The following is a 27,317-nucleotide window of genomic DNA, read 5'->3' as shown; positions in this document are numbered from 1 at the left end:
TTATTATATGGTGTAAATTTGGAGTCCAGTTTTATGTTTTTCCATGTAAATATTTATTTTTCCCAATTGATAGTTAGTGAAAAGACAATTGTTACTGTAAACAAATATCTCTCACGCAACTCTGTCATCTACCAAGTGACCATAGATTCGTGGTCTACTTCTGGGCTCTCTAGTCTATTCTTTTAGTCTATTTATTATCCCTGTGCCAGTATCACACCACTTTAATTATGTGGTGATAATTAAAAATAATTCATCTTACCTTTTATTTATTTTTCAATGTTTTTTTTGCTAATTACTTTTTCTGCACTTCTGTGCTTCAACCAATATTTAGATTGAGCTCCTCAATTTCAAAACAAAACAAAAACGATTAGAAATGTTGAATGGGATTGCACTGAATCCATAGATCAATTTGAGAAAATCAACATCTTTACAATATCGAGTTTTACCAAAATATGGCTTGCCCCACTACCTGTCTATATTTTCATTTGTAATATATTTCAACATAGCATTTCTGGTTTCTCATGAGGTCTTACATATTTTTGTTAAGGTTATTTCTAAGTACATTGTATTAAGCAGGGGCACTGTAAGTTATCTTAAGTTTAATTTTTTATACTCTTACTGGTATCAGAATTTTTATATATGGATTTTAAATCAAGCAACCCTACTAAACTCATATATTAAATCTAATATTCTAAGAGAATCTTGGAATTTTCTAAATATACAATCATAGTGAATAATAGCTTTATTTTTCCCTTTCTATATATGTACATACATATACATGTGTATGCCATGTGTGCATGAGCATGTTTGTTTTTTTTTCTTGCCCTACTGCACCTGATAGTTAGTTCCCTTAGGAAAACAAAGATTAGAAGTGGTAGTAACATGTATTTTTGTGTTATGCTGAATCTCCTAGGAAAAATATTTAAAAGTGTAATATTTGGTATAGATTTAAAAAATTAACATACTATAGAATTCACTTTTTTTCTTTTTGGTGTACAGTTCTCTAATTTTTAACCCATGTATAGATTCATGTATCCACCATCATAGTCAGGATAGAAAATAGTGATAGCACCCAAACGGCCTTTTTTGTGCTGACTCTTATATATATATATATATATATATATATATATATATATATATGTATGTATATACAGATATATATATACACACACACACACACTAGAGGCCCAGTGCATGAAATTCTTGCATGAGTAGGGTCCCTAGGCCTGGCCAGTGATTAGGGCTGATCGGGGCCTTCCAGCTGCCAGCTGCGACCTTCCTTCTGGCTGCCGGCCGGGGCCTCCCTTCCCTAGCTGCTGCCTGCCGGCCAGAGCCTTCCTTCATTCCACACTGCCCCACTGGTTGTCAGTGCACATCATAGCAAGCGATTGAACTCCCAGACTCCCAGTCTCCTGGTTGAACTGCTGAGGGGACAATTTGCATATTAGGCATATATATATATATATATATAAGCACTTACAATATACATATATATAGATATGTAGATATATTTTTATTGATTTTAGAGAGAAAAGGAGAGGGAGAGAGAGAGGGAAACATCAACGATAAGGGAGAATCATCAATTGGCTGCCTCCTACATGCCCCACACTGGGGATCGAGCCCACAACCTGGGCATGCGCCCTGACCGGGAATTGAACCATGACCTCTTGGTTCATAGGTTGTTGCTCAACCACTGAACCACGCCAACTGGGCTGACTCTTTATTTTTAAAAGAATATTTGATATATTTTTATTGATTTGAGAGAGAGAGAGAGAGAGAGAGAGAGAGAGAGAGAGAGAGAGAGAGACATCAATGATATGAGAAAATCATTGATCAGCCTGCCTCCTGCACAACCCCTGCTGGGGATAGAGCCCGCAACCCAGGCTTGTGCCCTGACCGGGAATCAAACTGTGACCTCCTGGTTCATGGGTTGATGCTCAACCACTGAGACACACCGGCTGTGCTGTGCTGACTCTTTGTAGTGAAACCTTCCCTCATCTCTAACCTCTAGCCACTTCTTTGATATGTTCTTCACCCCTATGGTTTTGTCTCATCCAGAATGTCATACAAATTGAATTAAACAATTGTTAGCCTTCTGAGACTGACTTCCTTCACTCTACATAAAGCCTTTGAGATTCATCTATGTTGATGTACGTATTCATAGTTCATTCTTTATTGTTGCTGCGTGGTATTCCATTTTATCGTATCACAGCTTGTTTATACATTCACTCGTTGAATTATGTATGTCTTCTGGCTCTGTAATTTACTCAGTTTCTTCCTTTTCAATGAGGAAAATGTATCCACAACATAGGATTATTGTGGGGATGAAAATGAGTTAATGCATGTGAAGTGCTTAGGTAACACCTGGTATATTGTAAGTGCTCAACAAATAACATTCATTATTATTGTCCCCAATATTAGTAAAGATTTTGAGATAGAAAAGAAGTTGACAAGTTCAAGGAATAGTAAGAAGGCCAGTGTGCCTGGAGTGTGGTGAGCAAGGAAGACAGGAAGACGTATGTAGGAATCAGGTTCCAAAGGGCCTTATGGGCTATAGGAGGGAGTTTTGATTTCAGTCTGTGTACAGCGGAAACCCAGAGATGGGTGATAATCTGGTTCGTTCCTTTAACAGATCATTCAGGCTGCTGTGAGGAGAATGGGTTTTGGTAGTGGTAAGAGAGCAGTAACCTTTTCAGGTTACTTGAGCGGTCCAGGGAAAAGATGCTGGTGGCTTGGACCATAGTGGTGGTTATGGGATGGTAGAAGTGATTTGATTCAAGGCATGGTCTGGATGTAGAAACCTTAAAATTTGCTGATGGATTCCCAGCTCAGTGGACCACAAAAGCAGTGGCATGACTAGTCATAATTATCAACAGCAACACTCCTCTCCATTATGGCTTTACCAAAGATTTCCCACATCCACTTTTGAACTGAAACCTAGCCTTTCATTCTGAAACTCACTTGACGAAATAGCCTGTCTTTTCATACATCTTAAAATGACATCTAACTGACATTTTTCTTATTCATACTCACAACCCAAACCCATTTGTAAAAAACTGGCTTATGCCACAAAAACGTTTTCTCACAGCATTTTGCTCTGTGGTTCTCTGCAGCCTGCATAGTTCTGTGACCCCACATACTTAGCCGTATTGCTGGGAATCAAGTTGTCATAGCTGCTTCATGCTTAGCCAGGGAATGGTCGTTTTAGTGGTTGGCTGCAGTTCCTGTGTACACTTGGGACTTATTGTTGGAATAAACATTATTAGACTCAGACTAAAATTGGACCAGGATTTTATTTTTGTCCCCCTTTCAACTTCAACTTAACCTACATTCTATTCTCTCACCCAAATGACAAATGGTCTTGACTTTGTGAAGTTGATCTAAAGATTAAAATCAGCCCTGGGTGCTTGCTTAGCCTTGCATTCAAATGGAGATTTTTGGGGTGGGGGGGTGGGGGGTGAATGGGGGAGTTAAAAATTGAATTCTCTGATCTCACATAGAAAGTTTTATTTCCTGTGTGTCTGTTCTTAACACATCTGTGTTTGTTCTCTGTGGGGCCTTAACTTCCAACTCCTCCTTAAAGACAAACCCTGACCCAGTCTTTATCTGGAACACTCATCAAGCTTTTTTTTTTTTTTTTTTAACCCTATCCTATCTGCCTAATTTGGAGCTTATGATAATTCAAAGTTTTCTAAATGGAACAAAATCTTCCTTTTATCCTGAGCTCCTTGTCTTGTCTTATCTCAGTTTGCAACATCTCTTGTCAAGTGAATATCCAATTGTGCATTTATTTACTCAGGTTTTCTGTGTGTGTTTTTTTTATTATTATTATTCAGTCAGTTTACTTGTAGAAGCACCTCTAGAATCTTGGAGATGCTCACTTGGAATTTTGTGTATCATTTCGTGCTTCTTTGTAATTGGTTTCTTTTGTGATCTTGCAGAATACCAAGCTGCTATTTTACACTTGAAGAGGGAGCACAAAGAAGAAATTGAAAACCTACAGGTATGTCTCTTTGATTCTATTGAACTGATTACTGAGGTCGATTCTTAGTTTCCTCATGTGCTGAAGTAAACATTTCCCTTTTGAAGGCATATTTACCTGGACAGCACCTGTAGCTTGCACTTGCCAGCGGGCACTGAGTCTGTCCTGGGGATGAAAGCCTTGGACTCCGTTTTTAATATAATTCAATTCCTATTTTTAAAAAATACCACAAACGCATTAGCATGGGAAAAGAATTTGATCAGGAAAAATGATGGGTTTATTTGTAAAGCAGGAAAGATGATGGAGTATTTAGCCTTTTGCTGTTTATAAGAAGTATTTAAATAGTTATTTTTTGTAGGCACAGTGTAAATTATTTTGTTTGGCTTACTTCCATTCATGTGTTTGTATTTGTCTGCCTGTTAGCACATGCCTGCGATATGATGTCATGCAGATTAAGGCATTAAGGAAGTGAGCCTAGTAGGAGGAAGAGTTGTGTTGAGTTGTGTATCCCCAGGGAGTGCTTGGAAATGGCTCACTTGATCCTCTTTGGCGAAGCTCAGAAAGACTGAGGCATAATTTCCTCCACCATCTAATTGTCAACCCCTTATTTTTGGTGTTTGCTTGCTGTGCCTGCAACAGGAAGTTTCAGAGTCTTAATTTCAAATAAGTGAATATCGAATCAAGCACCGATTCTAGCTCACTGATGACTGGGTGGACTCCGTCCCTCAGGAGAGGACAGTAGCAAACTTTAAATAAAACTTGGTGTTTAGTGTTAACTGATTACTTGCTATTTCAATAACATAGTGGATCAGATATTCTCCTTTTCAGTAAGTGATAATGCATTTTTACAGTAACTGAGACAACGTGTTAGAATATACATGAAGCCATTGCAAGTAGCAAAACTATCATTAAGTCATATGGTATATAAATTCATGCCACCCTCATCCAGCTGGGTCTAAGTAGTTCGGAAGAGGGAATGAGTCCATTTCACAAAGAAACAAAAAGGTGGAAAAGTACCTCGGTCTCCTAAGGGAAAAAGAGAGGTGGAGGCCCTTACCTCCTTTGTTGCAAAATGCTCTACAGAGACCTCTCTTTCTTTATCTGTGTTCTGATGTGCAAAAGATTCTCGGCTGTCTCAGAGGAGCTGAACTGGGATTAATTTAAGAAACAGGTTGCTAACTCGAGTAGGTACAGAGTGGTTCTGTGAGCAGACATTTTATGTAGCAACTTGGTTTTAAGAGTTAACACTAGCTTTCCACAGGCTGTAGACCAGCCCTGTTGAGGACTTTGACTACTAAATAATATTCATAGATATAGCTGGCGCTTAAAATTTTTGAGTTTTTACTTTGTGCTGGTCATTGTTTTAGACATTACATATATTAGTTTGTGTCATCTCCATAAAAGTCCTATAATCTTCCATCTCAAATGAAGGGAAGTTTGGAGAAGGGAAAGAGAAGAGTAAATGGAAAAGAAAAAAGTATATTGGAATTGTGATCTCTATTTAAGATAAAATCAGAACAAGGTATGACTGGCAATAGTAAAGGTTAAAAAAAATGTTTCTAATTGTATCTTAAGTGTTAAGTATCTCTGAAAGAATTATCTGCTCTTTAAATGCTATTTCCAGTAAACTATAAAGAATATTTTTGTCCCATATTTGTGATTTATAACTAATTGCTGAAATCACATATCTGTGATTTATACTTAATTGCCATGGCATACCACTGCCACCAGGGCAGGGCCTGGTGCCCAGTTTGTACAGTTAACTGTAGTCCAGAACTGTTTAGCAGTCACAGATACCCCTCAACAGGAAACTGGCAACTCGTATTCTAGTTTTTGTTGGCAAACAACATTTTAAGATTGAATTAGGAGTAAATATTTTAAAATATGCAGGGATTTCTAGCTGGTTTTTTGTTTGTTTGTTTTAAAGGAAAATGTGTCAACAGTGGGCTTATTTTCCTGTATGTCTTCAACCTACAGGGTTGAGTAGCAGGTATCCGCTTCAACTCGTACACTTGTTTTCTGGTTTGCCACTGTCCTGCTCTGGGCCCTTTCACTGGCCTGGCTCCTTTATGCTTTCATTAACCCCTGTTCTCTGGGAGATGTTGAAAATACAGTAACTAGATCACAGCAACACCAACCAGTCCGCATAGAAGCTGCGCATAAAACTGACGGTAACCTGGCCTGGCCGTCCTCGTGGGCACTCCCAGGATATCATCTCTACCTGTTTTAGTCTACAAAGCAACGAAGGCACAGGACTTGTGGGTGGGAGGACTCCTGTGGTGATGTTCATTTCTTAGTATGTGATTTCCATTGGCAGCCTTCAATTGCCTGTTACAGTTTCTTTCTCCACTTACAGCTCATGGCCAAGCTAGCGTGTTTCAGGACTTCTTCAGGATGCCCTTCTAGAATAAGGAAGATTTCATGGGTAAAAGACAAGGGAAAAGTGATTAATTATGTGACCAAATACAAGAAGTGATATGTATCACATTTAATTTTTTGGAATGTTTTCAGAGAATTTAAAGAAATAACATGATCCAATAAACAGAGACCCTAAATTCAGAGAACCTTAATTGTTCAATTCTCTGACCTGCAAAAGGGATTCTTACCACCTACAATAATTTGGTTGGAGGTTGACATTTTTAGCCCAGAGTCCCAAGGCTTGTAAGTGGGAGAGTATGGAGTTCCTAATTGCATGCCTGCCATTGCGGAGTGCTGTTCTATAGAGAAGACACAGGGCTTGTTCTTGGGAACAGATTTTCAAGATGTGTAGCAACTAACATATAGGTTCCCCTTATCAAAAACAGGTTTGTTGATTATGTGAATGAATCCATTTCAGGAGTCTTATGTTTATATTTTTTCTACACAAAGTCAATGCACTTGGTTGACTTTTCTGTTAAAATCTCTGGTAGGAGAGTGGTGGCAGGTTGAACTGCCAAGACCTTTGTGGCAGGGTTCAGGATCTGAAGGAGGGGCTGACGCACAAATGAAAATACTATGTTAGAAATATGAATTTAGAAGGCATTGGGGGCCAGGTGGAGCCTCTTTCTTGAAGAGACACACTGAAACTGGGTCCTGTCTGCTTTTATTCAGTTTTAGATACACATCTTGCCCTCAGTAAAGCACGGCAAACAGGTAGCAGACAGTAAAGATCAGTAAAGATCAATAAAAATCAGTAAAGATCAGTAAGGTCCAGTAAACATTTACTTGGAGGCTATCAGGTCAGGAAATTGCTTCGAGCCACCACTATCTCAACACCAACAATTGGTGCTTAGTGTCAGCCCTTCTAATGCTCAAGGTCCATCGGCCTTCTGCGTTCCTTGGTGCACTCTCATGACAGTGTTGGCAAGCGGTGGCTTCCCGCATTGAATATTCCCTGTGGGTTCACTATTTTGTGTCATTGATAAATAGCCACAGCAAAATTCTTTAATTTTGTCCAAGTGTGCCCTTTCTTTCGCAAACTGTACCTTGAGAATTTATGATCACTTCATGATCCTGGGCATCATCTGGTTCATTTTTCACTTTTAGATAATTCTATGTTACTAACTTTAATTTTAAAAAGTTACCACCTACCTTTACAGGTTTTCACTTATTTGAGAAGTTTTGCCTGTGGCAGCCATTGCATGAGTTCGTGATTACTGGGTAGAAACATAGTTCATGACTACTGGGTAGAAACATACTTCAGATCTGCCCTTCCAAAGCATATGGTAAAACTAAATCTTTCATGGTATAAATAAAGAGTTATTTCTGAGAGCTTGCTTAGGAGCAAGGTTTGAAAACCACCATCACGGCTGTTGTACAGGTTGTGTGACTGTAAAGCTGTGATTTTATTTTATGCATGATGAGAATGTGAAAGAACTCAGGTCTTTGAGTCAGGGCTCAGTTCAGCTCCTTGCACTGTGACGTTATATGCATGCATATAAGCATAACCAGTGGACATAAGACACTGGGGGTAAGGGAGGCCAGGGGATTGTCAAGGGCGGGGGAAAAAAAGGACACATATGTAATACCCTTTGTAATACTTTAAGCAATCTACACTAATAAAAGAGAAAAATGGTAATTGGCGTACGGCGATACCGTTTTCATTGGCTAATCAGAGCTATATGCAAATTAACTGCCAACTAAGATTGGCAGTTAACTGCCAACAAGATGGCGGCTAATTTGCATATGTAGGCACAATGCAGGGAGGCGAAAGGGAAAGCAGGAAGAAGCCCCCTGCCACTGACAGTGATCTGAAACCCAGGGGGGAGCTAAGAGCTGGGGGGCAGGGCAAAGGCGGCCCTGAGGCCGTCTTTGCCCTGCCCCCCAGCCATGATCAGATAATCAGGCGCCTTTGCCGCCCTGGCCAGTGATAGCAGGAAGTAGGGGTGGAGCCAGCGATGGGAGCTGGGCACGGTCGAACCTGGCAGTCCCAGGAGCTAGGGGTCCCTTGCCTGGGCCTAAAGCGAAGCCCATGATCGCGGCGCTCCCCGCTGCCACTGCAGGTCCCCGCTGCCCGGGCCAGACGCCTAGGCCAGAGACATTAGGCCTGGGCAGGGGCGAAGCCTGCAACCAGGGGGAGCTGGGGGTCCCCTGCCCAGGCCTGACACCTCTGCCGGAGGCCTCAGGCCTGGTCAAGGGGCCGATCCGGTGATTGGTGATCGGAGGGTGATGAGGGTCAACTCCTCTGGCCGAGGTATCAGGCCTGGGTGGGGGGCGGAGCCGGGGATTGGGGGGATATGATGGTCCCCTTGCCCAGGCCTGAAGCCTGGGTCAGAGGCGTCAGGCTTGGGCGGGGGTTGGAGCAAGCGATCAGAGGGAGATGGGGGTCCCCTGCCCAGGCATGATTCCTGGGCCAGAGGCCTCAGGCCTGGGCGGGGGCCAGAGCCAGTGATCAGGGGGAGATGGGGGTCCCCTGTCCAAGCCTGACACCTCTGGCGGAGGCGTCAGGCCTGGGCAAGGGGCCGATCAGGCGATCGGAGGGTGATGGGGTCAACGCCTGAGGGCTCCCAGTATGTGAGAGGGGGCAGGCTGGGCTGAGGGACACTCCTCCACCCCCCACACACACACCCAGTGCACGAATTTCGTGCACCGGGCCCCTAGTAAAACAATAAAAAAAAGAAATGAATCAACTTCTCTGGGACTTAGTTTTCACATCTGTACAGTAATACTCATGCTGCTGCTGATAATGTTCTTCTAGGATTGTTCAGCACAGGGTGCACCCAATGGTACTGGTTATGTGTTATTTCTCATTCCTTTTCTCTGCGCAGATCTCCTTATGATTAAGCAGCTTAAGAGTGATCCTCGGGCTCTCTTGGTTGAGGACTTCCTTGGGACATTTGACTTATTCTTTTAGGGTGATTTTTCCAGGATCTTTCAGTTGTTCCTCTTCCTCTGTGCTCTCTATCAGGGTAGTCTACACCAGGTTTCCTGAAAGCTCATTCCACTGTACTGAGAATCTCTGAAATGCTTCTTGACAAAAAGATTTCATGGTTGTATAAGTTTGAGAAATATCTGGTTCTCCTGTTGGGACTTTACCATGTATAGAGAAGAACTACAAGAGAGAAAATTGTATAACTTGTTTCCCACATAATTCTCCCCCTCCGCCCCCCGCAAATAACCCATATTTTGGAATACTCTTCTAAGTTGATTTATATAGTCTTATCATCTCAATGCAAGATTTAAGTTAAGTTCTTGAAGTGGTTTCAGAACCATTTTCATGCCACCAAGGCCCTGCTTATTAATCTGCTGATTTAAGCACCCTGGAGGAGCAGTGATGTTTGTCTCTACATCTCTTAAAAGTACCTACCAAAGTGCTTGGCATATAGATGACATGCAAATATTTCTTATATAACAACTTGTGATTGAAAAATAATAGAATTGAACTTTTTTTAAACAATTTTACTTTGTTATTATTATTTTTATATATTTTATTGATTTCTGAAAGGAAGGGTGAGGGAGAGAGAGCTAGAAACATCAATGATGGGAGAGAATCATTGATTGGCTGCCTCATAAATGTCCCCTACTGGGGATCGAGCCTTCAACCTGGGCATGTGCCCTTGGTCAAAATCAAACTCGGGACCCTTCAGTCCGCAGTCTGATGCTTTATCCACTGAGCCAAACCAGCTAGGGCATAGTACTGTACTTTTAATTCAATCCATACTGTGTGTCAACCTCTGTTCCAGTCATTTAGCATTTGTTTTGTTGTTGTTTTTTTTCTTAGACAACAAATATTTAGTTTTCATAGTTTGAGGTTGAAGGTTGGAAGTATGAGATCAGGGTGCCAGCAGGGTCAGGTTCTTGGTGAGGGTCTTCTTCCAGGTTTACAAAAGCTGTATTCTCATATGGTGGGAGAGAGGGAAGGAGGGAGGGAGGAAAGAGAGAGGGTGGATGAGAGAGAGAGAGAGAGAGAGAGAGAGAGAGAGAGAGAGAGAGAGAGAGGCAGAGAGAGACCATCAGTATTATGCAAAGTAAATGTAGAAATATAAGCAAAGTAATATATTTGTCCCCATTTTACAGATGATAAAACATGAGGCTCGCAGAGATTGACTTGTCATGTCAGAAGTCTTAGACTAGTAAGAGGAAAACCTGAACTTGTGTCCACCCAGCTCTGTCTGACTGTGAAGCCCATATTCTTTCCAATAATCAGTGCAGCATTAATGGAAAGAACATTCGATTTGGAGTCAGAAGGTTGAGATTCTTGGGTCTTAGGTTTGCCATGATAAACACTATGAACTTCAGGCAGTGCTCTTGGGCTCAGTTTCCTAATTTCTAAAATGAAGGGCCAGGCCCTATAATCTCTAATAGCCCTTTGAATTTTATGTTTGGCCTCACCATCCAAAAAAATAAAATAGAATTCTGTTATCCACCACATTACGCTCTTAGCGCTAGTGTTATTTAACTGAGACTAAGTCCCTGCTATTATATCCCCCACACTTTTTCTTATAGTTTCTTCTAGAGGTTCTCCTTTCTAACCAGGGGTTGCTTTCTCGGTTCTGCTTGCCTCTGTGGAACAGTGCAGCGCATTCAGGTTTTCAGTCACAGTGTGACCAGAGCACTCTAGCCTTCCAGTGCTCTTCAGGTGCCTGACTCCGTGAGAATGGGAAATGAAGCACCCATAGGGCCCAATTCTTCTTTATGAGCATAGGATGGGTAGGACTTCTTTGGCTCTCTGCTTCCTCAATTTTGAAAGTTGAAAAATAGCCTGCATACCCCTTGTCTGGCTTTGAGCAGCTTTGGATAATTGAAGAATATTGGTTTTTGACCAGTACTTTAAGCAGTTTGGAAATAGGTGCCATGGAAATGACAGATTGTTTTTATCTGTTTTTAACTAATGTTCTTTGGGTTGTGGGACAGAAGACAAAGGACAGCCAACAGTGACATTTCCTTTAGGGGACCCTTTTACTTGTACCCCATTCATCATGACCATAGCCCTAAACTGAGGGAAAGTTTGCTGAGCAATGGCCTCTGGCAGGCCCTGCTCATTGTGCAATGCAGTCACACTTCTAATATGGTAATTCTCTCTGTGAAATGATCCAGGGATGAATGCCAAACTGGAAATTAACTTACCCTGTACCTTGCTGTCCCCAAGAGAACCAAATGGTATGTTGGCCTTCATGAAGAGAAACTTAAAGATTTCCTTACTTTTCTCTCTCTCAATCCACTCCACTGGTTATACATTGCTGTCGTTGAAACAAAATTGAATGCAGACTACACTTGAGCTGATACAGCTTAAATTTATATAGACATAAATCCTGAGCCTTTTCCATTTGTTATGTTCTTTGTTATCAACACAATACATTTAAATCTGTTAATTCCTGGAGATTACTGCAATGGAAAAGGAGTAATTTATAGAACAATAAACAAAACTTTCACAAAGATGAAATATAATGATTTCATCAAACCCTTATGGTATTCCCCTAAGTGCTGATATTAGTATAATTCATTACTGAGGTGCCAAAAAGAAGGAAAGAAAATTAAATGTTGAGAAATGTTTTAATCCATTGTTTCATTGTGGATGTATAATACACTATTATGAGTTTAGTAGACTTGCTGGTTCACTGGTGTTGATGCCTTTTAGGCCACTGACTACCTCAAAGCCTGTAGATATCTTTGGAGTCAAATTTTCATGAAAAACACAAAGCAATTAATTCCCTGGCAGACTTAGCCCAGGAGCCCTTTGTTTCAGCCTTCGGGGTGCTGTCTTGCCCCATGTGAGTCAGACAGTATGTCAAGCCGTAATTGCTAATGGAGGGAAGCTAGTTGTAGAACAAAGAATATGTGCATTACTCATTTGTATCATGGAAACTGATGCAGGTTGTGTATGCCCCCTTCATGCATCACCTGCCCCAATCATCTTCGCTGAGTCTTAAACTCTAAACATGAGCCACTTGTGTGGGCCAAGTTAATTTTCCTTTTTTCAATAGTTTTGTGTTTTTTTTTTTACTTTATATGACAGGCTGTTTTGGAGCAGGTGACCTTCTGAGTGGTGTCCTTTGCTTTCTTGACTCTTCATGAAGGAGGAAGGGAGGTATGTTAGAGCCTGTGGGGGTGCTTCCTTCTCTCCAGACTTGTTTTTCCTCACCCAGTAATTCTGTGAGTTTTCCATAATCCTGTACCACTGGGTGAATAATAGGTTCTTCAGCGATAAATTAAGAGTGTAGGACTAGGTGGTCTCAGTTTCCTTCCACTTCTGAAGTTCTGTTACTTGTGGCCTGGGCAGAGTGGTTCCATGTGTCTGCCTCAACTCAATCCAAAAGATTTGGAGGTCCCCATGTCCCACATTACCTGCAACAGTGCTAGGCAACTGGTTGAAATATAATGAATGGTTCCTGAGTGTTTTGAGTGGATATTGTTAGAAATGCCTTTATGATTCACAGTATTTTGGTAGAAGGCTATTTTTGAGATAGTGTTAGGAGAGCCACAGAGCTCTTGAATTTGTGACACCATCAAGCACAACCCCCAAAAACTTTATTTTATCAGCTCAGTGTTATTTAAATTGTCATCTTTGATGGATTATAATGAGAATGTATGTTCTAACTTTCCCACATTTCCTGTTGTCTAGTATCCAGGCCCCTTTCCCTGTTTATGTTGATTGCCTGGTCCTGTGGACATCTGAGTTGGTGACTCTGGTTTGGAGCATAGAAAAGCTGGGTAAAAATGTCCTCATCTACTTTTTCCATGGTGTCATGAGTACCAAGCAAAAGTCTCCTGGGCTTTTAGACTTTTGTGTACTTCTGCATTTATTTTCCTTTCCTTTTTTCTTCCATTCTACTGTCCTTTCTTGGAAGGGCTGTTGATGGGAGAGTGAGGGCAGCAGTGTTGAAAGGGTGCATGAAAAATGAGCTCTTAGTTTAAAATATTGGGTGTGGTCTATGTTACAGGACATTATTAGGAAGGGGTGGGAAAGAAAGGATTTGATTTTTTGAGTTTAAATGCTGAGTGTCCTTTGCCTTCTGACTTGATTGGAGATGATTATGAACATAGTTGTATGTGGAGCACGAAGGACCAGCACAGCCAGGCACAGTGCTCGGTGCTTCAAGGACACAATTTCTAATCCATGGAGAGACTCAGAGATGTGAAGTGCTATCCTGAGTTTTCACAGCTGGTCAGTGTGATGGCAAGATTTACTCATCAGGTCTGTCTGGTGTCTAAACCTGCTCCGTTTCCACTGTCACCTTGTCAACTGGTTTGATTCGTTTTCTCCAGTATAATGGCTTTTCTAATTTTTTACTTACCAGCTTCCTCTATTTCTGTGGCAAGGATGTTTATAGATCATCCCCTATTCTTACTCTATACAAGCTCCTTGTATGATAAAACAACAACAACAACAACAAAAACCTACAATGGGGACATTTGTGTGGTGCTGGGAAAGGGAAAATATCAACAGAGTCTTCTTATTGAATTGGTTTCAGAAATGACAAGCTCTTCTTCCCTTCCTCCTACGTAAGCACAGTAGAAAGAGCAGATAGAATATTGCTTTTCATTTTCATTTCTTACAACTGGTCCTGAGCCCAGTTTGAAGAAAAGCCTCTAGTACTTGTCACCATAATTTTGATATTTGTCTGTGTTCATATTAGAGATTTGAAACCTGAGTCTCAAAGAAATCAATTTCTGAGGCCATAAATTAAGAAAATACTGGGGCAAAACTTCTGTCTTACCAGTTCTTTTCTTCATTGACTTCTTCAATTTAAACATGGAGTTTCTCAGCTTTTTAAAATCTTATTTTCTCCAACGGAGCTCCCAGTATTACTGATTCCTTAAGCACAGGGGTATGTGGTTGTCCCCTCTGCTGTCAGTTATTTGTAGGGTGTGCCCATGCATGATAAATGGCACCTGTTGCCTCTTCTAATAAGTCCAACCTCATGAGTTTAGGAATCGGTAGTGTGAATTTATTGAGTTTTTGTGTGTACACACAGGTACGCATGTGTATGCTTTGACCATTTCACAGCAACTCTGTGCCCTAGCTTGCTCTGAGTCCTAGTGGTATTTAATGATCACCTACTATGTGCCAGGATTAAATGAGGATTAAATGCGTTACTATGCCAACCCTATGAGGTGGCACTTTTGACTTCTGCACTGAACTGCCTATGGAAGTTTCTACACCTCAAAGGTCCTTGCCTAGAGAGTATTCCTGACATGACCTTCTTTCTTGGATCTGTCCTTGGGTAGAATATTGGTCCTTAAAAGTTATGGACTTTAGGAGAAGAATATGTTATAGAATAAACCTATATATTGAAGTCATCTAGTCATTCATTGAAAGAAATGCAGCATAACTCTAGGCAGATCAGCTGAGTAGAAACACAGATATGAAACCTTCCTTGGGTTTGAATTCTGTCTCCACTATCTGCTGGATGTGTGGTCTTGCACTAATTATTTAAACCTTTCTGAGCTTCAGCTTCTCCTCTGAAGAGTGGTTGTGATGATATCTTAACTTGGTGGATAGGACACTGATTACAGGTGTTATGATCGTTAAGAATGGGACCGGAAGTACAATGGAAAGTGGTAGATGTCCAATAAGTGGTAACTATTGCATTTGTTCTGAGGAGCAGCATGTTTCATTTACTTTAAGTCAGTGGCTGTTGAGTGTTTTATGGTGGTGAAGTTCTCCCAATATAAACCAGGAACGTATATGAAAGAAAACATTCTGTCATTAATGTACACTTAATGTTTCAAAGAATATTGCTTTTAATATTTTTTGTTATAACAGTGTGATTTCATTTTTATTACTGCTGCCATGATTTTATGAAGAAAATATCTGAATATGTAAAAACACCCCAATAGTTATAGCACAGATTTGGGGGGCCCTGAGGAAGATGTTGCATTTGCATTTCAAGATTGTTTTTGCTATGAAGATTAACTTTCTAAAGTATAATCCTATATAATAAAAGCCTAATATACTAAGTGTCCGGTCGACCGGTCAGCCATTCAACCAATCAAAGTGTAATATGCCAAGGTCACTCAACCACTCGCTATGACGTGCACTGACCACCAGGGGCAGACACTCTGACCGGTAGGTTAGCTTGCTGCTGTGGTCTGGCCAATTGGGACTGAGTGAGATGGGCTGGACACACCCAGGAGCCCTCCCGCAGTCCCTCCCCAGCTGGCCAAGCTTTGTGTCTCTCCCTGGCACCGATCGTGCACCAGTGGGGTCCCTTGGCCTGGCCTGAACCCTCTCACAATCCAGGACCCCTCAGGAGATGTCAGAGAGCTGGTTTCGGCCCAATCCCGCAGGCCAGGCCTAGGGACCCCACTGGGGCATGTATTCATGCACTGGGCCTCTAGTTTTATATACTAACTGTGCTTTTTATTGTTTATCTTTTATGTAATCAAATACTAATTGAGCATCTGTCAAATATAAGAGATGTGCTGGAGAATAAAACATCACTTAATAATGATGATAGCAATAGCAGCTACCACTTATTGCCTATTACTATATGCCAGACACCATACTTAGCACATACCCTGGATTTTGGAATCAGAGGTTACTGTTTAATTAGGAGAATAGAACTTGTACTATGAAAGCTAAATAGCTACATGCACATGATCTTAGCCAAAAGACTGAGAAGTAATAACTAAATGACAAATTAAACTAAGGCAGCTTAAACTAAGTTTTTAATATTAGGTAATATTCGAACCTATGCTAATGTGACTATTAGCATCTAGAATTTATCTGCTTTTAGTGTGTTTTGTGAATTTCAGATCTTATATCTCAACTAAGATTTATGAAGTCTCAGATTTTACTGATTACCATAAATGAGTGGCATTTTCTTTTACTGTCTCTGGAAACTGCTGTAGGTATCTCTGTAAATACGGTGTTGGCTTATTTTGTTTTAGTACTCTGTATGGTATAACCCCTGCCTGTTTCAAATATATATAACACATACAATTGAAAGTATTAATTGCAACAGGTATGTTGCGTGCACGTGTCCCTTTGTGTGACAGGTAATCTGGGTATTTTACATTATTTCAGAAGCCATTTCCCAGTCTCACCACTGGAGGTCATCTTGACCCCTTTTCTCCTAAAACTGAAGTAGATTTTCTTTTGATGATTGAAACAGCATTCCAGTTCAGAGCTTTGCTCAAAACACATGAAAAAATAAAATTTCCCTTAGCTTATTTCACAGACAGCATTCACAGATATGTGCATATAGGTTTGTACTCATAGGCATAATGCTTAATGTACTTACAGAAGCAATATGTGATGTGTTTATGCATACACACGTGCGCGTGCGTGCGCACACACACACACACACACTCTATATGATAAAAGACAAAGAGCCACCTAAAAACAGTGCCTAATGAAATTGGTTATCTGTCTTTCATCTAAGAACTAAGTCATCAAAAGGAAATTACAGGTCTCTCATTCATTGATTCACTATATATTAAGTACTGGGTGTCAGGCACTGTACTAGATGCTGGAGGGAGCAGAACAGGCATGGTCCTTACTTTCTGCTCCTTGTAGTTGAGTCAGAGAGACAGATATTGATAAAACAACTAACAACTAATCAAGAAATATATATAGACTAGAGGCCCAGTGCATGAAAATTCATGCACTGGAGTGGGGGGGGGGGTCCCTCAGCCCGGCCTGCCCCCTCTCACAGTCCAGGAGCCATCAGGGGTGGGAGGCGACCCAGCAATCGGGGGAAGGTGACGCCCCCATCACACCTCTGCTGCTGCCAGTGCCGGCAGCGCAAGTGTTGGCCAGCCCTGGTTACCTGAGCCTCGGGTGGCCCTGGGCAGCTGGGCAGCCCACATCCGAGGCTTGCCTGCACCTTGGGCCAGCCCTAGGCAGCTAGGGGGCTGAGGGGACTGGGGGACACATGTGGAGTGGCCGGACCCGCCTGGGGGCGGGCCTGACCGTGCTGGGGGCCTGCCGCCCCAGCAGGGCTGAGGGGACTGAGTGCCGCCATCCTGTGGCTGTGGACGCCACCATCTCTGAGGGCGTGGCAGTTAATTAGCATATTCCCTCTTTATTGGCTCTGGGTGCTGCTATCTTTGTGAGGGTGTGACAGTCAGTTAACATATTCCCTCTTTATTACATAGGATGAGTGCTTTGGAGAAATATATAGAATGAGATGCTATGATAGGGTATAATGTAAATTTGGAAGGTCAGGGAAGGGTAATTTTTAGGAAGTGGCATTTAAGTTGAATTCCAAAGGGTAAATAGGAGTGTGGCTGGTTTGAAAGACTGCAGAGAGATAGTGTGACTGGAGCAGTAAGTGACAAGTAGGAGAAAGGCTGGGGTGAAGCTCTGGATTAGCATACTTCAGACTTGTTAGGCTGCATCTCAGAATAAAAAACACACTTCATATTGAAACCCAGATTACATGTATATGTGTGTCTATATGAGAAATAATGATTTTATTAAACAGAATTTGTTTAATCTGATCTCCTGGTATGTTCAACTCTCTTTAAAAAAAATGCTGTGATAAAGCATAAGGTGGTTTGCTATCTGACTAATGGTTCATGGACTGCAGCTTGAAAAACATTGAAGTGGAGGAGGGCCAGAGGCTAGATTCTGGAGGGTTTTGTTGGTTCTTTGAAGGCTTCCCAATTTCATCCTCAGAACAATGAGAATCTGCTAATTCTGAGCAGAGGACTGTGTACAAGAATAGATTTGGGTTTTCAAAAGATCCCCCTGACCTATATCTGCTGCAAATACATAGATATAATAACAATTTAAAGTATTAATTGGAAGAATAAATTAATGTGTGTGTTTTCAATTTTTTATGGAGTTTATCCATATGAAATTTCTGATATCTGACCTATTTTAACTGATAAAATAGAAATTTCATATGGCTTACTCTAATATAGTCACACACAAAGGCAAGGAGGTGAATGTGTGCTGGAATTTTTTTTATCTGAATGGGCCATTCTCTGAGATGTTCATGGGGCCTCATGCATGGATTGAGAGACTGCAGCTGAAAATTCATCAGGCATTGCCCATGGGATAATGACATTGGTATATTTAACCATATTTCTTTTCAAATTAGAATTGTTGAGCCCTCTCATGACTCTTGTGCCCCATGTCACTCACAAAATAATTCTGGTGAGCCATTTTCCAGTATTCAGGTAATCTATGAAAAATAAAATTGCTAAAAATTATTTATACAACTTAAATTAGCATTCCCTGATCTAATGAACAGGCTGAATATATCATTGCTTTTTCAAAATGAGCTCAAATTGATGTTTTACTCTATGAAAAAATACATAATTGTGACCTATTAATGATCAGTTTGGTTTCTGTAATACAGGTTTTTGTAAATTTATCTGCATTTTAGTTCCCTCATAGATCTTTTATAGTAACACTTTCACTTCCAGAGTTATAAGTTATAGGACTATTATAATGTATGGAGACAGACACAGGAAAACAATTAGAAGATTAGAAAAGGAAGTGAATTAAATATCTCAGTTACATTCCTTTCATATATTTTCACTAAACAAATGCCTCTGACTACTTCCTTTACTTCTCTCTCAGGTACCAGTTTTTTTAGATAAATGAAATTTGAAAACTAACATATTAAACAACCTGGGGGTCTTTTATTATTTAAATTTTATTTTCAGCTAGTCCTGCTATAAATTTATGAATGTTATCCCTGATCATATTTTTTCCTACTTAGAACTTACATTATAGTTTCCAACCACATGATCTTCTTACCCTCTTAAATAATGAAATTATAATTCTTTTTATGCACAAAAGGGTTTTTCTTTTTGGTATTTTATTTTCAGCACATAAAATAACATGGATTCTAATGGTGATGACTGTAATAGAGTATCATTATTTTTGTATGAAATTCCCACTTTGCGGAGTAGTGGCTCAATCTTGAAGCTTGATTGCCAAAAGCAAATGGAAACTCCTTTCCTTTTGCTATAAAACAATGGTGGACGGGCCCAGAAACGGGGAGGGGAGAAAACAAGATTGCATTACAAATCTGGCACATCAGCCGCACTAGTAAAATCAAATCCAATGTTGTTTTATGACTCTGAATTTATGTGAGTGCCTAGGATCAAAGGGCTCGAATCCCACTGGACTACAGGGTCCATAGTTCATGGCAAAAACTCATCAAAAAGAACATTTTAGTCGTTTAAGCTTTTCATTTTAATCAGCCCCAGCAATAAAAGAGCCTTTAGGTGTCCAAAAACATTTTGCAAGATCAAGAGGTGGTTCTCTCGCTCTTGGAGGCGGCTTTCTTATTGGATCCATATAATGCCTGTGGCCTCAGAGTGTCAAAGGGCCACTGCCTCCACACTGTTTGCCCTTGTGGGATGGTTTCTTTTGGTTCTTCTGACTGTGTATTATGTGATAATAAATTATGGTGTCTGACGGAAGGACCATAAAATTTTCACACAATCTATCAAGCGATTGCAGCCATTTAGCGTTTGGTCTCTGACAGCAAGCCAGTACTTTGTAATGTTTAGACAGAAACAGAGTCTACCGCGGCCTCTTGACAAGTGTCTAGAGAGAGCCCTGCGCATGAGAAAGCAGCGCGAGGCTTCAGCGTCAGACCCAGTCTTGAGCCATTGCCCCGACACTTTGTGTGATTGTGGTTTCAGACGGTCCACAACATGGGGATCCTACCTTCACCAACAGAATACATAGTCCAGGTTATGTAGTGAAATATTTGTGCAGTTACCATCCAGCAGTAAGAACAGATGTGCACTAGGTGTAGATTAGGCCTGGAACCAGCGGAGCCAGCCTTGCACTGTCCACAGGAGACCTGCGTAGGTGAAGGGGAGAGTGGCCCAGTCAAGAACAGATTGATAAGAAAATGTCCTTGAGAAGGTGGAGGAGGGTGAGATCAGGGACCCTGGAGGCTAAATTAACTCTGGGTGAAAAATGGAGCATTTCTTTTAAGATAAGAAGGCAAAAGTTTAAAAATCAGCGCCTTTGTTTATAGGCTATTGTCACCTTCATTTCTTTGCCCCCCCCCCTTTTTTAATCCTCTCCTGAGGATATTTTTTCCCATTGATATTTAGAGATAGTGGAAGGGAGAGGGAGAGACAGAGAGAAACACCGATGTGAGAGAAACACATCTATTGGTTGCCTCCTGCATGCCCCTGACTAGGGCCAGGAGTCTGCAACCAAGGTACATGCCCTTCACTGGAATTGAACCCAGGACCCTTCAATCCACAGGCCTATGCTCTATCCACTGAGCCAAACCGGCCAGGGCTCTTTGCCTCGTTTTTAACTTTGGCCCCTCTGCATAGAAAAAGAAACTCAAACAGTGAATATTTGTCCACTAGAGCTCCTTGATGCCATCCCCTACCACCCCTTCTGCACGTTTTCTCATCCCTTGCTCTCTTTTTGGCAGGTGCCTTGCCCCATTTCTAATGATAAATTCAGCCATCCTTTACTTTGAAATCCCTTCGCTTGACCACTCTGCTTCTTAGAGCTTCCATCTCTCCTCTCACTGGCAAAGTTCTCAAACCTTAGTTCCATGCAGACGATTCTCACACCACTTGCTGTCTGTTATCGCTGTTCTGAAACAGCTGAGACCACAGATGCAGTAATTATGAACTCTTTTGGTCCCCACCACTCTTCATTGATTCTGGAGCAGTGGTTCTCAACCGGTAGGTCGCGACCCCTTTGGGGGTCGAACGACCCTTTCACAGGGGTCGCCTAAGACCATCGGAAAACACATTGATAATTACATATTGTTTTTGTGATTAATCACTATGCTTTAATTATGTTCAATTTGCAACAATGAAAATACATCCTGCAATCAGATATTTACATTACGATTCATAACAGTAGCAAAATTACAGTTATGAAGTAGCAACAAAAATAATTGTATGGTTGGGGGTTACCACAACAGGAGGAACTGTATTAAAGGGTCATGGCATTAGGAAGGTTGAGAACCACTGTTTTGAGTGTCAGTGTTAAAATCTCCTCCCTGGACATCTGAGACACTGAATTCCCCTGTGCTTCCGCCTCTGAGTGTCTCTACATCTTACTTGCTGTCACTCAGTCCTGAATCTGCAGCACCCTCAACCGTGACTCTCCAAAAGGTGGCCTATAGTTACCTGACTTTCTATACATTGTCTCTTGGAGGTTTCATTTATAGCTGCGTAAAGGCTTTTCAGACCTAGTTATTTGGATTCAAGTTTTCCTAAGTTCCAGCTCCAAGGAAATTCTAGGTTTTTTTCTAGAAAACCTACACTGGGAAATGTTTTCAGTATTACAAATGTAAAATTTCCAAAGTCAGATTATCAAAAATTCTTATAATACCCAGGGTTGAAAGGACTTGTCTGCCTATGACTTGTCCCTCCACCCCCTACTATAAACACAACACAAACTGTCTCTTTTCTTAGCTGCCCTATTCATTTAATGTTCCGCTTTTCCCTTAAAAGTAAAAGTCCAGGCCAAAAATCACAGGTGCTTCTTGGGCAGCATCCCGTTGATTGCCAAATTATGCTAATTTTAGCACCCTGGTCCCTTCATACACTTGTTCCTCGGCACCCTGTGCTTTCATCCTAATGTAGCCCTTCTCATAGTTTGCCTGTGTCCCAGCCATGTTATAAATTGCTTAGAGATCGTTGTTCCTCTCTTAAACACCTTTGGTGGCTCACTATTGCCTATCAGGTGAAGTTCAAAGTCTTTCGCACGCCATTTAAAAACCTTTTAAAATCCGATTCAAATGTCTGACTTTAGTTTTCTCTCCCACTAGTTGCCTATGCTTTCCCATCACTCTGCCTTTTTCTCCCACTTGGATTGCTCACAATCTGCTCACCTTTTGCCAATCCTTTGTGGCCTGGCAAGGGTTCATCCTCATATGTGAAACCATCTCTGATTGCCCAGGGCTTCCTCTTCTGAAACCTCATGGTTTCATACCTGACCCAGGCACATAGCAGACTCTCATAATCATGAAAGCAACGATGTTGCCCTCCCCCGCCCCCAAGTGCTGAGCACAAGAGGGACATAAACCTTCAGTAAATAGCACACAGTTGAGTCTACCATCACAGTAATGCACGCACTAATGCATAAATCAACCACTGGTTGGTTTCCCTTTTTATTCCTCTGTAATGGAAACTGGGTTTAAACCAAAGTGATTTTACAGGCAGTATTCTTCAGTACAGACAGAGAACTATACAAAGAAAACTATGTTCCCAGAAGGTTTTTAAAAGACATCTTTTTTACAGTTTATGTTTTTCTTCGGGGAGAATGGTGTTTATTGTTTCTCATTGTTTTAGATGCACATTTATCACATGTTGCCTGTTTAGACAGCTTCTGATGAGGGATCATTTGTATTGGTTTAGGTTAAAGCAACATGGACTCAATTTGAATTTGTAGTAACTTGTTAACCCTTGCATTCTGTAGGTGGGGAATTGAAGGCTGAAAAGCTGATCTTACAGTGGAGCTTAATGGTTCTCTAACCTCTCTTCCTCAGTGCCCTTGAGGGAAGCAGCATGCCTCCAACAGGACAGGGGTCTTGCTAGTCGAGGAAGTCGACCACCCATTGGGGTTCACCTCTGGTTACTACTCATTAGCAGTAATAGAGCCCAAGAATCTGTGGGCAGCTGATAGAAGTACTATAACTAGAAATCAGGATTTATCTCAATCCAGGGTTTCATCACTTAAGCCATATGGAGATGGTTCTGCCAAAAGCAGAGAAAGTGTTACCAGCAATTAAGCGATGGGCAGAGAAGCTGCCATGCAGCCCTTAATGGCGGGCAGTCCTGAGTACATGCTATCTGAGGTTTCAAATGACATGTTTAAAACCACAGTCTTCAGCCACACGAACAAAATTAAACATGGATCAATTGGAGGAAAATAGGGCTACCTCTTCCAAACGTTTAATTCGTTTCCAACTTTGTTGCTTTTTAAGGTCAGACGGTTGTCTAATACTTTTTTTCCCCTTCTTTCCTCACTCTTTATCTCTGCAAGATTAAAAATGGCGTCCAGGGTTTATAAATAGGAGTTTAAAAGATTATGTCATAATTCTCAGACAAGATTTTCTAGATTTGTGAGATACGGATCAGTGTCCAGACCGACTCTGTTCTACTGTGACTTAGATTCCATCATTGGATTCCCACAGCTTCACTCACTCCCTGCTCATTAGCAAACTGATTACCTAAAATACACACACACACACACACACACACACACACATATCTTTCTAAGTGGAGAGACAGAGAGGCTGCCAGCGGTCAGAAATACCTCTTGGAGCAATTTTACATCCCCCGCCCCAAACCTGCAACCAAGCACCACCTTTAACAAAGGACTGTTACTGAGAAGTTATGAATGTTGTGAGGGGATTTTGCATAGCACCCCCTGTCCCCTCAGATCAGCCTTAAAACCAATCAAACCCAGAAACAAAAAGACAGATGTTTTCTTCTTCATGAGCCCCAATGTTTAGTGCTGGGCTGATCAATGTTTTCCCCTCCGGTACATCATGTTTGTATTGAACTGTACACTTTTATTCTTACCTGTGCTATGTTGATATGAAAATCTGAAAACACATGAAAGAAAAACATAAAAAAGAAAGTGACTTGGAAGAAAATTGGCATTTGCTTTTATATTTGGCAATGACAGTTGAGGTTGGGGTATGTTTAACAAAGTAAATCTGGACCAAGAAAAATGATCTTCATGCCAATCTTTATAAAAATCAAAATTCCTTTCTTTCAGACACCTCAGCCATTCTAATCTGTTTCATATGTGTATTAATACTGTATTCAAGGGCATGCGATCGGAGCGCCTTCTGCTCTGGGCAGTGTGGGAAAGGTGATGGTCCAACACCAAGATTCCTAGTAATCTAAATATTTAGAGTGTAAGTAGTTTATAATTATTGAGAATAGATGACTGGCGTGGGTACTTGAGTCAGTTCATTTTTTCATGTAGGGTGCATGGCACGACCTGGCATCTATGAGTTCTTGTAGCTGACAGGCCCAGAACACGAGAAAGCAGCGCACCGATGATATGAAATGCTACAGCAGTTATGCAGTGATATTGATGGTTTATAGCTGGCCCTGCGTTTCATTAACCTGTATATTTAGTTAATAACTTTTGAATACCTTCTGAAGAAATTATATATGAGTTTTCAGGTAATAGTGCCCCTGTCTTTTCACATTATTAATATGTGTAGCTGTAATATTTAAAATGGAAATATTGCCGGGGAGAAAAAAAATTACAGCCAGCCATAACCCTCTGTCAAACTAAATTTAAACTTTGCATAGAATAGTTAAACATTGATTTTGAAACTATTTCATGAATTATGCTCTCTGTTTGGTCAGTTAGGAAAGAAGAATACTGATGTAAATTCATATCTTTCAATTACTGGAAGAAGTAAAAAAATGTAATTCTTATAACAATTATCCTTTCAAAAAAACACAAATTATGGTGATGAATATCAATCAAAAGTAATACACTAGTTTAACCCAAGGGGAAGTGGAGTGGGGGAGGAAAACAAGAATGCGGTTTGTCTGTATTCCAGGAGAAAAGAATTAAGTCAAAATGAGATCTGGCCCTTTCCAAGTTCTTCTGTGTGCATCATACTTGAGTGTAATTTCACATGCATCTCTATGTTCCAAGTGTCATTAAACATCTAGTAATCAGAACAAATGTTCTGCCAAATTCCATTTATTTTCTTAACTGTTTAAGGCATTGAGCACCCCAGATTTATAAATACATAATTAAAATCCTCATTTAAAAAAAAATAAACCTAGATGGGGGATTTACATTTTTCTTAATCTATGTTTACACAAAGAAAGAGATCTGTTTTTAAATATTACTTCAGATCTTTGTGAGCTCAAATAAATCAGCATGATACTTTGTCAAAATTGTTTCTAAAAAACATGGGTATTGATGCCCTGTAGTCAGGAAGTTTCAGAATTCTCTTGATGCTCAAAAAGAACATTATTCTGTTTCCCTCTGTTTTCAAGAAAATGAGTTTAGGTGCTGTGGATGGACTTTATCACTTGTGTGCTGTCAGACCACATGCGTCCTCAATTGCAAATATTCCAAATGAAGCAAGCACAGCTCTGGAAATATCTGTGCCTCTTCTTAGATGGGTGTATAACCAGAGATGTTTGATAAGTTTTATTGCTTACATACAGAAACTCGAAAAGAGCCAAGCCATGGTGAAGAATAAACCTGTCACCCACATTATCGTGGGTGGAGTTTGAAGGTTCTTTTTGTTGATCCAGGCATTTATATGACCCCTGTTCTAATCATTTTGGTGTCTGTCCCAGCAAAAGAAAATTGGAAACTAACTCATAACACTTGAAAGCACATGGAATAAAACATGTCTGTGGGTTCCTCAATTATTTCGAAATGGAAATGTATTGGGAACTATAAAAATTCTTACCAATAAAAGATTGTGTATTCACAATGATGGCATTATGAATGTCTTTGGAGTTGAATGTTTATTTTGACTAATTTGGGGTCCGTCCATTTGTCATCTCTCATTTAGTCCCTGAGCATATTGTAAAGTAATCAGGCCTGGAGGTCCACCGAGTGAAACAAACTTACCAGGTCTGAATAGAGCTGGCCTGCATCTTTGGGTTTATGCGTGCTGGAATTGCATGAGACTTGTTGGAAAGAACATGGTCTCCAACAGCTATGCCCTTATCAACTAGGACCTCACTGAGGGCTAATAGCAGTCATCATATAGATTAGAGGCTTTTTAATCATACATGTAACAGGGCTTACATGGTTACTATTCAGAATTTCTGCCCCATTCTCTTCCTTTTGCTATGAAGGCAATAGTCATAGGCACAATCTCTTTAGTGACTTCTACAGGTTGGCTAGGGGTATTACTATCTGAGTGCCTGCTACACACCAGACACTACTCATGATCCCAGGAATGCTCAGTGAGTGAAGGAGACAAAATCGGGAGTCCTTATAAAACTGATCTATTTAGAAGGTGGGAGGAGGAAGAGAAGCTAGCACAGTAGTAGGCAGAATAACCACCAAGGTAGGAGGACCAGAGAAAGCAAGAGAGGCCACCTTCAAGTTCAGCTGCAGAGTCCCATCAAATTGGGTAACTCGGGAAGTTATTAGTGATTCTCATCAGCATTTTTTCAGTATAATGGTGGCAATCTAAATTAGGTGTTTGAAAAATTACACAAAGGGTATGGTAAAGATGCAAAGACAGTATATGATTGGCTAGCCACTGTACAACTGAAACAAATACAAAATAATATTGAATGTAAACTGAAATTTAATGTTTTTTTATTTTACAAAAAATGCAAAGACGGTAGGTAATTGAAAATCTTTGAGAGTAACATTTGTAAGTGAACATAATGGGAGATTTTATCTTTGGGTGAGGGTGGCAGAATTAGGCAAGTGTTCTGCTTTTTTGTGAGGAGTGGGTAGATGTGAAAAGAAAGGACTTGAGCACTTTTTAGGTAGGCGTAAAAAGGCAAGAGAGGTACCTATTAATGAAGTGTAAAAATTGCATGAGAAGAATCTCGACATAAACATCAATGTATCTTGTACATAAGAGGTACCGTAGCTTTTGTTTTAGGATATGCTGCTAGTCTATTTTAATGTGCATTCTGAGGCATATGGATCCTATTTAATGCAATTTATTTAGAAGAAATGTTAATTTTTGTTTAAACCACATTGTTTTCACCCATTTTAAAAATACATACAAACCTATACATAGGAGACATATGGGTTGTGCTAGTAGCTTCCAACTGACAATGCACTATAAACTCAACTAGTTGCTGTTAATTGTATCCAGTATTATATAAACTCTGAGTGTTTTTCAGTCAGAGTATTTCTTAGTTTGTTCTGACTATGTTATTCTGAGTTCCTTTCACTTCCCATGAAATATAGATTAGGAAGTAGGACAGGTAATGTCACCTTCACTTTACAGACTACAGAGAACTTGCAGCTTATCCTACTGGTGGGATG

The 27,317-nt window shown here is 40.6% G+C and overlaps 1 protein-coding gene across 2 annotated transcripts in view; it reads left to right on the top strand.

Moving 5' to 3' along the window:
* Positions 1 to 27,317, top strand: part of FMN1 (formin 1) — a 393,533-nt gene that overhangs the window by 147,296 nt on the left and 218,920 nt on the right. For both annotated transcript variants that reach the window (XM_081108000.1, XM_081108001.1), the window contains one exon: positions 3,942 to 4,003. In XM_081108000.1, the coding sequence (XP_080964126.1) occupies positions 3,942 to 4,003 (62 nt within the window). The remainder of the gene's footprint in view (positions 1 to 3,941; positions 4,004 to 27,317) is intronic.

Source organism: Myotis nattereri, assembly GCF_964212035.1.
Source record: "Myotis nattereri genome assembly, chromosome: 1".
Lineage (NCBI taxonomy): Eukaryota > Metazoa > Chordata > Mammalia > Chiroptera > Vespertilionidae > Myotis > Myotis nattereri.
The sequence above is the reverse complement of the archived record's forward strand: the minus strand, read 5'-3'. Positions and strand labels throughout refer to the sequence as shown.